At 39.6% G+C, this 13297-nt stretch overlaps 1 protein-coding gene across 1 annotated transcript in view; it reads right to left on the reverse strand.

Moving 5' to 3' along the window:
• Positions 1 to 1783: 1783 nt before the first annotated feature.
• Positions 1784 to 13297, reverse strand: part of LOC145978787 (uncharacterized) — a 29860-nt gene continuing 18346 nt past the window's right edge. Inside the window, exons 6-8 of the mRNA XM_083111605.1 lie at positions 10240 to 10284; positions 4447 to 4491; positions 1784 to 1861 (exon numbers count right to left, since the gene is read on the reverse strand). Coding sequence (XP_082967731.1) covers positions 1784 to 1861; positions 4447 to 4491; positions 10240 to 10284 — 168 coding nt within the window. The remainder of the gene's footprint in view (positions 1862 to 4446; positions 4492 to 10239; positions 10285 to 13297) is intronic.

Raw genomic sequence — 13297 nt, forward strand, 5'->3', positions numbered from 1 at the left:
TCTTTCATTCAAATGCATGCCCCTCCCACTGTGCGATATACTTGCCTTGCGTATAAACTGTAGTGTTGCCAACTGCAGTGGATTTCCACTACGTAGAAAGAGGAATCAAAACTCCGTAAGCCACATCGCCAAACGTGAAAATACCAGGGAGAGTCACAAATTATCCACACTTTTCACCATAACTTTTTTTTAGGTTGGCCATGCTGCTAGCACTGCTCGTGTGCTGAAAGGTGGTACTCTTGTGGTTACATGGCCGCTCTGTCTGTTGGCAGATTGCACAAAGGTAGAACAGAGTTCAGTGATCTGAATCTTGTCGTGGATGATTTCGCACACAGAACCATGACTAACAATGACATGCTCAGAATTTTTGAAAGGGGAGGGGGTTATGGATACTTTTCTTTAGTAGTCGGTCCTTATTTTGCCACCTTATCCTGCCTTTGACGTTCTTTTTGTTAAGGGATGCTGGGCCAAAGGGGGAGGGGTTATAACCCCCACCCCTCCGGCACACCACTGATAACAAATTTGCAGAGAGCATGCCACCTCTGACTGCCACCATGTGACCCGTCTGTTCGTCAGAATCATCTCTCGAGCTTGTTGAATCTTCCCGGCAGTGTTGGAGGTTGATGTGCGTCCTGCTCCGGCTTCTTGCATCCCGCTTGTCCGGTCATTTTTAAACATCTCAATCCACTCATACGCACTTCTACACGGTAGAACATTGTCCCCGTATTGTACTGAAAGCCTCTGATGAGTTTCAGCCCCTAACACACCTTCCGACCAGAGAAACGGATCAGTGATCTCTGTTCTTCCTTGGTGCACACTGCCAGTAGAGTGGCCATGTTTATTCTGTTACAAAAGAAAAGAAAAATGTTGCCAGGAAATGGACACCATATTTACAGCTTCATTTACTGAAAGATCGAGCACGCAGAAAACTACTTTCTTCCATTATATGGTGCCAAAACCTGATCCACAGAAGAACAGTGTGTGGTAGCAAGATAATTCTTCTTCAGGAAGAATTTCCCTTTTCGTAGAATAATCTACCATGGAATGGGTCTATATGGCGATATGTAAGATGCAAGACTCCATATATGGAAACGCCCAACATTATTTTCTTGTAGGTGCAGCACCTAAAGATCAGGGCTCTATTAATAATCATCATGAGGCATTCATACGTAGAAGAAATTTTACAAAGAGCATACAGAGTGCTCTTTAATTTATAGATAAAAAAACAAAAAGTTATTAGCTCTATCAAGACACATTAAAAGGTAATTCACTAAGTAGATGAAGTCAAGTTTAGGCATGTGCTTAATTTAGTTACTCTTCCTTATGTCACATCATCTTGCCTTATCTCCTGAAGATGTACATACCTAAACTTGACTTCAGCTATTTACATATTAAGAATTTAACAAATGAATGTAACATATTAAACACACGTCAGGCAGCTCAGTTGTTAGGGCATCTGACTACCATGCGAGAGACCTGGGTTTGATCCCCGGCGGGGGAGAACCAGGAATTTTTTCACCTGTTCAAGCGGCTCCGGCACACACCCAGCGTTGTATAAAGTGGGTACCTGGAGGTAACTCTAGGATGTAAAGGTGGCCAGGTGCATGGTGTTTCGACCGTGATCAAGAAAGTGTGGGGCCCTAACTCCACACTCCCAATACACCTTCATAGCATGGTGCAAAGCACAAAGGAGCACTTTACTTTATATAACATATTAAAAATTATATAAAGAACATGAACATATAATAATTAAATAAAATCCATAGAATTACCTCTATTATCTCTATGATTTGGATCTTCTCTTCATTAAGTTATCAACATCGGATTTTAACTTCTCCCTAATTTTATTCCTTGTAATTATCTGTAAAGTAAATAAAATTACATCACATTAGTGAGTGTGGACTTCCAAACACACTTTCTGAATTGTAATATTCTTTATCTAATCACCATAGAGAGAGACAGAACATATCAGTAAAAAGGTTCCAGAATAAAAAAAAATGTAAAAAAAAGCATTCTCTCATTCACTCTCTCTGGCAATTCAATTCCATGATTAAGTTTATTTGTTTTATTTAAATTAAAATATTAATGCATTTCTTCCTTGTCCTTAAATTTTGTTTCACATACACTACAGTCCCGTTGAACCGAATCCAAATTAACTGAATTTCTGGGTTAACTGAATCGCTAAAAAAAGTCGTCGAAGCACTTTTGTCTTTGTTTTCGTCTAACAGTTAGTTATCAAAGAGTAAGTTCATTGTTAGGATGTGTTGGCTGTACTCACCCCCCGCCATCCCCATCTATTTTTAGCTCGCGTACTGTGCTGTATGCTCAAGGACAAGAGACACCAGCCAATATCGAATTTTGTTCACAAGCTGAATTAAACTTTATTGTTTTAGTCGTACGGCTTTTTGTACCAGAGCCTTAATGTTACTGTAATTCATGTTCTTGAGTTAAATGACTACGTATTATTGTAAACTTGATGTTTATGCCTACATGCTGAAATACATATGTACTGTATATCAAAATACTGTACGTAATAAAATGTACATACTGTACATATATCAAAAAACCTTTATTCTGGTTTAACCGAATTTTCATTCAACCGAAGTGTCTTCGGTCCCATCAAATTCGGTGTAGTGTAGTGTAGTGAATCAAAACAACCTTGCGGTAGACAACTTTCCCTTGAAATTCCCAGTGAATTCCCTAGACCTGCCTATTCCAGTTTTAACACTTAGTGGACTGGCTTGAAAATATTGTGTTTTTCACAAAGACTGGACTTTTTTGCTGTTTTAAAAAATCACAGAAAATATATTTCCAAGTTTCTTATTGTGATATAAAAAAAGGTAAAGTGCTCCACTGTGCTTAGCACCATGCCATGAAGGCGTACAGGGGGTGTGGGGGCAACCCTGAAATCTATAACATGGATAATATGTTACATTCTATGTACATTTTCTCATGTTATGAATGTTTTTCTATAACAATGTTTTGAAACAATACAACAGTGTAATAAAATCCAAAGCAGAATCCTTGAACAATTTCTACAACATGCATGTAAATTGTTCAATGCAATTCTCGAGCAAAAGTAAAAATGTAATGTAATTCGACACAAGTAGTAAAACTCAGCAGCGAAGAGAACAATGCGCACACACCATCTATAGTGTGAAAAGAACTTTCGGCCAGAAGCCTTCATGCATCTTACCCTCCATCCATTCAGCTCGGACCAAGGGGATGCCTGCTCCACTATATACCCCCTCCCCTCCATGCATTACAGGGTGACGTGTGGTCAGCACGATAAACCCCCAGTCCTTATTGTAGGTTTCCGTGACAGGGTTACGTTACTCATTCATAGCTCCCCAATTTCATCATGGTGATGGGTGTCCCATACACAGGCCAAAATCTCAGCAGAAAAGTAGTTATACTTTCCCCCAGGAGACTTGACCCTGCATGCATCCCGTAGCCAGAGCCGCAAGCATGATGTGTTAGACCACACAGCCATGGTGCGGGATGTCCTCTACCTTACTTCGTAAACCTTATAAACTTTCAATGAAGTTAGAAGGCAACAGCTAAAAAATGGGTCCCAAAATAGTGAAAAAGTGCATTTTAAATTAAATATGGTCATTTTTCTTGTCTGAAAAAAATTAATGCATAATTCTCAATGCGAAAAATAGTACTAAAAGTCCTGGTTTGACCCAAATTGCACTTGTATGCATTATATTTGAAAACTTTCCAGTAGGGGGAGGGGTTTCAGTGTCCTCTTTTTATGTATTGGAGTATTATTAGCCCCGTCTAGTTGGCTGCACTTTGTGACACTCGGTGCAGTGCAGGTGTATCCAGTGTCAGAGTGGTGCAAGGAAATGACGTTCAACCAACTAGACGAAAAGCAGTGTTCAAGTTCAGAAGATTCGACAAATGCCTGTCTGCTGCTTTAAATGGTCATTTGATTAGTTAGCACGCACCTTGTGATTATACACCAAACATACACCAGTCCGAAAGGTAGTGCAGATGGTACAGACACCAAATACACTACTTCATTCAAAATCAATGAACTAGACGACTTGGTGTTGCACCATGCAACCAACTAGATGCTTCAGTGCAAAGAGAGTCAAATCGAGTCAAAAAGTGCAGCCAACTAGACGGGGCTATTATGTACAAAGTATCTCCCTTTGGGACCAAAAATATATGAGAGAGAGAAAGAGAGAGAGAGATAGCATGTCTAAGTAGGCACCTAAACGCATGTCATAATTGAACAGAGAAAGCACATTTCTGGGTAGCTATAATGAGGCATGGAATTATCTTTCACAAGAGTGGCCTCCTTTTAGTTAGTTGGTAGTGGGATGGGTAATTAATTCATGCTACCCCGAACATATGTTTAAAGGTATGAGATGATATCATAGTATGTTTGGAAACAGTGCAAAGGTTCTGGGTGGATTATAATTTTTAACAACTTACTTCAAGAGGGTTCAACTTTCTTTTCCTGTTCCTCCTCTTCTTTTCCTGAAATGAATTGTAGTAACACTTATCAAAGAGTAGACGAAAGAACATTTTACATCAACACATTCAACATTTTAATAATGAATGAATTATTATTGATAAATACAAAGGTTGATCAGGTTATATCTGACTGATATGTAAAGTGTACTTACCCTACGAAAAGCCGTGCTGCCACCACTGGTTGTGTTCTGTGGGACCACCAGCATTAAGGACTATCGCCCGACATCGCAATTTCCATGGCAACAAACTACATTGGAGCACATGCATAGGAATTTTATCCCAATCCTCCCTACAGTCTTTCCATAGGCCAGTGAGGGCATGGTGCTGGTGATGTTGTAGACATCGTTTTAACAGTGCAAATGCACAGAAATCCATTGGAGTGGCATCAGGGCTTTTGATATGAATGTCATGAAAGGGAATAACACGGATTCCTGTTTCCTGCTCCATGTCCTGATAAAACCGGAGGGATGATCTAGTGGTGTGGCTAGATGCTTTGTCCATGTGGATCTGCACCTGGTTTTTGTTGGCTCCGTACAAACGAGGGATGTCTGTCCGATAGATTGGGGCCATAATGGATTCCTGGAAGTAGGTAGCATTTACCTTTATGTTTTTTCTCCACCTTACGTATCTCCAACTTAACCTCGTAACCGTATCCGGTAACAATCATGATTCCCTGCAGGGAACTTTCTCGGCACTGGCAGTAAAACTCGGTACATTCCTTTCCAGAGGTGTCAGGGTATGTAATTGCCCTATTGTTACCATTATGCGCGAGATAAATGTAGGCCTCATCGAATGTGACAACTGTCTTCCATTTTGACCCTGCCAAGTGTCTTTTGTACAGTTTGCGGCAGTTGGTCTTGCATTCTGTAATATGACACGGGAGGAGGTTGTGAGCCCGTCCTTTATGTATGCACCGCAGCCAAGACGGTGACAAATGACATCGCTGACAGTGGACTGCACCACATTGAACCTCTGGGCCATGTCACGTTGGGGTGGTGGATTCTCCTGGACTGCAATTCGCCGAATTCCACGAAGCACCTCAGGTGACACTTTCACTGGCAATCTCGAACGGGCCCCTTTTGTTGGCGAATATTTCTGCATTAGCGCTATTTGTGTTTGCCTGGCCACGATATTTTACGCTGTGGTCACTCTGATGGTTAAACTATTTTTCCGACACTGTTTCACTATTTGGTTGTACGAAAAATGTGCGTGGAAAAGAGCCATGATGTACCCTTCCCAATAACGGTTAATTTTCAGCAGCATGTCACTAGCATGAACACGACTCTCCGGCAACTGCAAGCTCAGACACAACACTGGTTTCAAGGCTGATTTCAAGGTTCTGGTGCAACTACACAGATGGCAGCAGCATGGCCAAATCAGTCGGATATAGCCCGATCAGCCTTTTGTGCAAAGGTATTCAGAAAGCAATTTCTGTTACGCTGTTACAAAAAAGGGACAAACATATTTGTCACAAATTTATTATGGTCAGAATCCTTACATATCATAACTACTACTCAGTATAGTCACCATCATGTAAACTCAATCACCTACAAATTATCATTCCTGACATTTTACCTGAACTCTGCTAGGCACCTTCTGCAGTATTTCACATAATACTTAACAGAAACAGGACCACTGTACATTTTGATATCAAATTTTGCATTTGTGCAAAAAATGTACAATCCCACAGTTTTGAAATGATCAAACACAATACCTCTCGCAGTATTATAATCTCTAATTTGACATATTTACTGCATCTGATTTCCTTGTTAATGTACATATTAGCTAACTCAGGACACTTGTAAAACTGATTTTCCTTAGGCAAATCTCACCTCATCCATATCTATGTAATTTGATATGCACATCTAAAAAAAAAAATAACATTTTTATATATAGTGAGGTACAAAAACTAAACTCCCATACGTCTTACCAATACCACCAAAGACTAGTAACCATGTGTGAGCTGTACTGTAACTGTAAGTAGTGAAAAAATATTTCAAAATGATGATCATCTTTTTATGGCTTGTACTGTATAACTAATGTACAGTTATGGACACTTCTGGGGTGTAACTACCACACTGACATTCAATGGACTATTACAACCTAGAAGTGTCCATGGCTGTACAGTGTACATCAATGAGAAACTGTTCTCGGCAATGCGCATGTAATATTGTACAGCATAGGCAAAAAGTCCATATGCCATTAAAATGGAGTAAATAATATATTTTGCTATCTATGGATCCTAAACATTCACATTTGCTCCTCCATAGTCTTTACACAGACTATTGCCAGTTTGATCGCATATTTTTTTCATTTCTTGTGATACGTTTGAAATATACTGCCTCTTACAGACATTATCCTTAGGATTCCCTATAAAGACTTGTTTGACATTATCAGAAATGGACTCTCTGCTGGCCATGGCAAAATTGATGTATAGTACTCCCAATACTCAACCAATGCACATGGTTGGAAAATTTTAAATCACACAATGATGGTGAAATAAGCATCTTGGGACAATGCGAAAAAGCAACTGGCATTCTTCTTGGCAGGAGTGCCCCCCCACCCCCAAGGCAGTGGATGCATCATTCATCAAAATCCCCCCAAAAGAATTGTTCATCACACCCCACCCTGCCACACACACAAATATAGTTTGGATAAAAACACAGTAATTGATTTTTGTTTGAATGTCGATAATTTGATTTTTTTTAAATTAAATTTTTGAAATCCGTAAACTTTACACCAGAGGCGGCAACTTGAAATACATTTTTTGGGGGTAAGGTTGGTATAAGCAATATTTTATATATGTAAATATACATAATATCTGTCCCTCTTGGTGAATTGGGGGGGGCAGAGTGTGCCTTGCCCCCCCTCAAAGTCGGCACCTATGCTTTATGCAAGGAAAACTGACACTATTTTACAGTCAGTCATAGCACAGGAACACTTACAAGAAACAAATCGTGTATGAAATCATCCAGCCCTAAAACTGAAGTCTGCATGTCTGATGTTCCGAGCCGACTCGTAACTACCACAAAGAAAACCCCAGACATTGTTTACCACTGGCTGAGATGCCAACAATCGAAAGGCATGACATTCGAAACCTTTCATTGAAGTTGAAATTAAGAGACTAAAAAAGGAAAGGGCACGGCTCACTTTCGTGTTTGCTACAGGAAATAGTGTTCTTGTGGATGTTGTTAAATCATGAAGAAAATGCTAAACATCTAATAACCATAACTAAAATAAATAAGTCAATCAAACAAAATGATCCCCCTATTTTGTGTGAAGATATGGTAGATAAACTATAAAATTTTGTTTCCCCCCCAAAATTCCCATGATGTAAGCACGTCATGAATCCCCCCTGTGGACACCCCTGCTTCTTGGCATTACTATTGGTACTATTTTCTACTTTTAATGTGGAACACTACAATTCATGATGATTGCAGGGGTATTTGGACTTTTCACTGACCTTGTACATTTAGAAACTGGCGATTGATAACTTAGGCAGGAGTCATTAAGGGCCACAAAATTCTATCACTTGAAAAACACTCCATTCTTCTCTCATAATTTTTAAACTTGCATATTTCAAAATTTTCAACTGCCTTGTAATTTTGTCATCTCTGTGTTCTTTCTTCTTTTTTTACTGAATAAGTGGCACAGTGGTTAGCACAGTATGCTATGATACCAGGGGTTCCAGGTTTGATTACTGGCGAGGGCATGGGTGTTCTTTGTGAGTGTACCTTCATCAATTTCATCATATCATCACTCATCGTCATCATCGCAATTAGGCAAAAGTGGCAAAAAACCAAAGCTAAATAACAAAAATCAAGGTGAGTGGTATGGGTAATCAACTCATATTTTTGGAGGATATAGCTTCAAACCATGGAACCCGTATATGACTGTTTTTCAATGGTTTTTGTCAGGCAAAATTTTGTAAGGGCTACAGATACCCTCTTCCATTTTCTTACCCATTCTTTTAATCATTTATCCTATCATGTTTCAATTGCCATTTGCCTACTGATACTAGGGCAAATCAAAAAGTAAGTTACAACCCCCCCCCCCCTAAAAAAACAAACAAAACACATTAGAAAGAAAATAATTATTGGACAAAAATGCATTAACATTTAACTTCTTTTCTGCATAATCACCAAGGTATTCCAAGGACTTTTCGAATTCTGTGACCAGTTTTTCGATTTTATGTGTGTAAAAATTCCATCAAATATCAATTGAGTTGACTTTTGTGCTCATCGGGTAACAATCATGGCACCCAGCGAGAGCACAGTTTTCGATACACCCAAGTGGTCATGAATCAGCATAGACACACTATCGTAGGATATGTTCAGTTCACTTGCAATCTCTCTTAATTTTCACGTGGCAGTTGGCAAGGATGATTGCATTCACATGCTCCGCGTTGTTGATAGTGTTCACAGTTGTAGGCCGCCGAACATGTGGTTCGTCATTCATGTTCGATCTTCCCTCTTCAAACATCTGGCACCATTTTGCAATCATGGGGCATGACATCGCATTCTCACCATACACCTCGACAATTTGGCAATGGATTTCACTCAGATTAGGCCTTCGTGCCCACAACAATCGGAAGATGGAGTGCACCTCAATGTTGGACGCAACCTCAATACTACGTGCCATACTCACACTGTGACTACTCGCATACTAAACCAGCTGAAGCACGGCTGCTTCTGGTGTGTGAAGAAAACATTTCAGACAGTGTTGCCACCAAGCGTGATTATTTTATCTCTTTTAGTAAAGGAACACGGCTCGGGTGTAACTTAATTTTTGATTCACCCACGTACAAGCATATGCAATGATCCAAGGTTTTGTTTGTGGATTAGGCTATGACATTTTCTCACAGTTAAATGCTAAGTAAAGGAACGTTTCTAATCATTGATGTAAGAATGTCACATTTCTACAAGAAAATAATTGGTTTAAACCCAATAAAATGGCTTAAATGCTAAATGCTAAATAAAATGGCTATGATCCCTTCACAAAAATAGCTACTGCATGGCATGTCTGATGGCTGCACAAAGATGCAAATGTGAGCATGTGAGCCATATGAGCCATTACAAGGCGATGTAAGACTATGTCCATGGGGTACAGTCTATAAGAAATATGTTGCATACATGCATACATTACTACTACAACCAAGCAGGATGATTGATTGAGTCCACTTTATGTACAGTAAGGCTAATTGGGACTGAACCTACAGTTTAAAGCCTCCACCGGGTATCGGGTATTTGATTACAAGGTGACGACGCTACCACTGTGCCATAGAGGAGGCTCCCCAAGTGGGATGAATTGAAGTAGTCAACTGAGGTCATGGAATAATGCTGCACAATATTTTGGAAAGCAAGTACATAATTTTCATTTTTATACATGTATATCTTACATTATTCAGTTTAGTGAAGAGATAAGACTGGGTTTCTTCTATTAACCCCATGGTCAGCATGCCATGCATGCCAGCAACTTACTGCCTATAACTGAATCATCTGTATGGACAACGTATAAGAGTCTTTTCATACAGATTAGTTGCCACAGAGTGGTCTCATGTGATGCCTGCCATTTGTGTATCTAACAGTGGCTTTACCAAAGGGTGACACTTAATGACTCATTGTGAAAAGGGTCTAAGAGTTGTTCATAAGTAAGCACTTTTTCTTGCCTATTACTATATTCTAACTGGAAACAATCATTCTTTACTTTAATATTAATGAAATAGGAGAAAATAAAATGTTTACAACATACCTTTTCGGCAGTGAATAAATAGTCATATATGGAAGGATAGGGAACCTGCAAATAAAGAGTAAACAGTGAACACAAAAAGTATGCTTAATTTTTCATTATTACAACACAGTAAAGGGTCATTCCACGTCAGATCGACCAGAGCCTCCGGGTCATGTTTTTTGATTATATTTTTTCTCCAAAAGTATCAGAAGCAAGTCCGCAATTCTTGCCACGAGAATGAAACACACATCCGGCAATATGCAGGTTCCGTTTTAAACCATCACTTTCCGGCGTTGCCTCGTGGGGGCCTGATGAAATTTAAATTTCTTAAAAATATAGTTTTATTTAACTTTCGTCTACTTGATAAATAAAAATTTAAGTTTTAACTCTAGGATTCATAGTTTCCGAGATAACAAATTTTGGAATTTTGAATTTCCCGTTAAAAAGCACGGCTTTTATATTCGAAAACATTTTTCTACGAAAGTATCATAAGTAAGTGCACAATTCTTGCTACGAGAATGAAATACATATCAAGCAATACGAAGGAACTGTTTTGAACCCTCACGTCCTGGCATTGCCTACGTGGGGGCCCGACGAAATTGAAATTTTGTAATGAATAAATAAGATTATTAAATTTCTTCTTCTTCTTCTATTTGGTTAGTGCAAATTGGATTTTTCAACAATAGGCCTGTAGCTGAGACTGTACCGAAAGAAACAAGCTATAATTTGTAACTCCAGCATTCGTAGTTATGGAGATATAAATCTTCATTTAAAACCTTACGCAATTTTAAACTTCTCATTGAAAACGTGCTGGGCATTTAAGGGTCTACCTTTACTGTGCACTAGTGCCTTGCAATAACAAGTTGAAATTTTGGCACACATTAGAGGAAGGTCTAGTTATGTACTGTATGCAACTTGAATTGGATATTTCTTGTCCCTTATGTGCTACAAAATTTCCAAAATCCACCATTTTCCGGTGATTTTTCACTTTCTTGCATATTCAACCACATATAATATGGATTGGGTGATATATATGGAGACGACATAATGTGTGCATACTGAGCTCACAACAGGGTTACTAGAAAAATTAATGCCACCTTCCTGGTTGGATTAGAGTTGTATAGCTCGACCACAAGGAAAAAAACCTTCCGTCCAAAGCGTTCGCGCAACTTCCCTGCCATTATCGGTGTTCGGGGCAGTGTTGCCAGGTCAGATTTGAAAAATTCGGGAGATTGTTCCTTGGAAACCAGAAGTTCTACTACAAAATTAGATGATCTAATAGTAGCGGATGAACGACGTTCTTGGGTGGAGGGGCGGCATAGTTGTGCGCACTGGGGGGGGGGGGGCAAGGGGAGTGGCACGCATTGTTTACGGTGTAAACGTCACAGATACTTTTGTAACAATGGTGCTAAACCCAGCACCCTGTGTTTGGCGAAAATATACCGAAGATCTCCATTTCAAGAGTGGACATGTTTCAAACAAAAGAAAGTAAACCGCCCGAGGGAACCGACCAATATCTTTCATCTCTTCCGCATTTTCCGGTTAGAGGGTGCGTGGAAAACACCCTCAAATTTGCCCTTTCTCAGCACCGACACAAGGGGTTTGCAATGCCTCTATTATCGCGAGGAATTTTTATGACAGGAAATGGTAGAAAGTTGTGTTCACAGATGAAGCTAACGTGCCGCCTTTCGTTGTCGGCGATTTTCCACAATCTTTCAAGTCGAATGCTAACAATAACAAATCAATTTGCTTTCTGCTGGTGTTCGGTGTACAGCTATCGATAGGGGTGGGCACGCATCCTGCACCATAATGAAAAAATGCATTACTTATGTGAAATATATTTGGTGAATTAGACAGCATGTCTTCCTCAATAATTCAAGATAGCAACGCTTATGCTAGGGTGCCACCCATCCTCCCCATCTGGTAGAAACACACACACACACACCCACAAACACATACATGTATAACATAATTTGCCCACGCTACGAAGTAAGTGTTTCTACCTAGTAAGGCAAGGTCGTTTTTCACTGTGTCTGTGTCATTTCATCCATTTCATCAGTTTTTCATTCATCCATATTGTCGTACTTGCCCGTAGAGGCACAAAAGCGACGTAAAATAACTAAAATAGAAATAGAGTTTAGGGTGGGATAAAATACAGCCATCTAAAAATAGTAATGTAGTAAAAGTAATAAAATAATTTCCTAGCACAATTGAGTAGCGTTTGACATAATTTCACAGTTCAAACAACACTTTTCACGGCTGAGTGGAGTTCCACTCCACATCTCCCCTCCATGTTCAAGTAAAGATGAGCAGGAAACGTGTTTTTGAGCTGGCCGTTGGAGGTTCCATAGCAATAGTTTATTAAGGAATTCTCCCGAGAAATCAATAGGCCTGGCAACGCTGGCGTGAGCCGGCTGAATGTTCCTTCCCCCCCTGCCCTTTCCTGCACCCGCCGGCGAGATGTGCTTCTGCGCAGGTTTTTTTGCTTGTGGTTCCACTATAACAGCAGGCACACAAAATATGCATTTTTTTGACGCATAAGGCTTTTTAAGGCATATTTTGGGGTATTTTATTTGCTAACGTAAACAGGCTGAGGGTATTTTGATGCAAAACACGTGTTCCTTGGTGAGAGGTTTGTTTGGTGTGTAAATATCACTAGGCTGTGATAAATTGTTCCAAAGTTATTGAGTCATGAAGTTAGCTCCGAGACTCATTTTCCAGATTTGGGTCACATTTTCTGTTGCGCACCACCTTCTTCCACAGGCTATAACTCTAGAACTATTTCTTGGAGGAATCTAACATTTGGAATACAAGCCTTGCAGACATGGTTGAACCTTCATGCCAAATTTCATCCAAATCAAAGAACCACGACCTGGAAACTTTTTTGAAATTGTTCGATTTGACATGGAATGACCCTAAAGAATGATACAGTGGAAGCTCGATTTTACGTTTTTCATGGCACCAAGCTGAAAAAAATTAAAATGCAGGAAAATGTAAAATCGAGGGAACTTTTATAACATTTTGCTTCATTAGGACCATCAAGATTGAATGTATGTGGAAAAATGTAAAATCCGGGAAC

This window comes from Lepisma saccharinum, chromosome 25 (assembly GCF_977018435.1).
Source record: "Lepisma saccharinum chromosome 25, izLepSacc3.1, whole genome shotgun sequence".
Lineage (NCBI taxonomy): Eukaryota > Metazoa > Arthropoda > Insecta > Zygentoma > Lepismatidae > Lepisma > Lepisma saccharinum.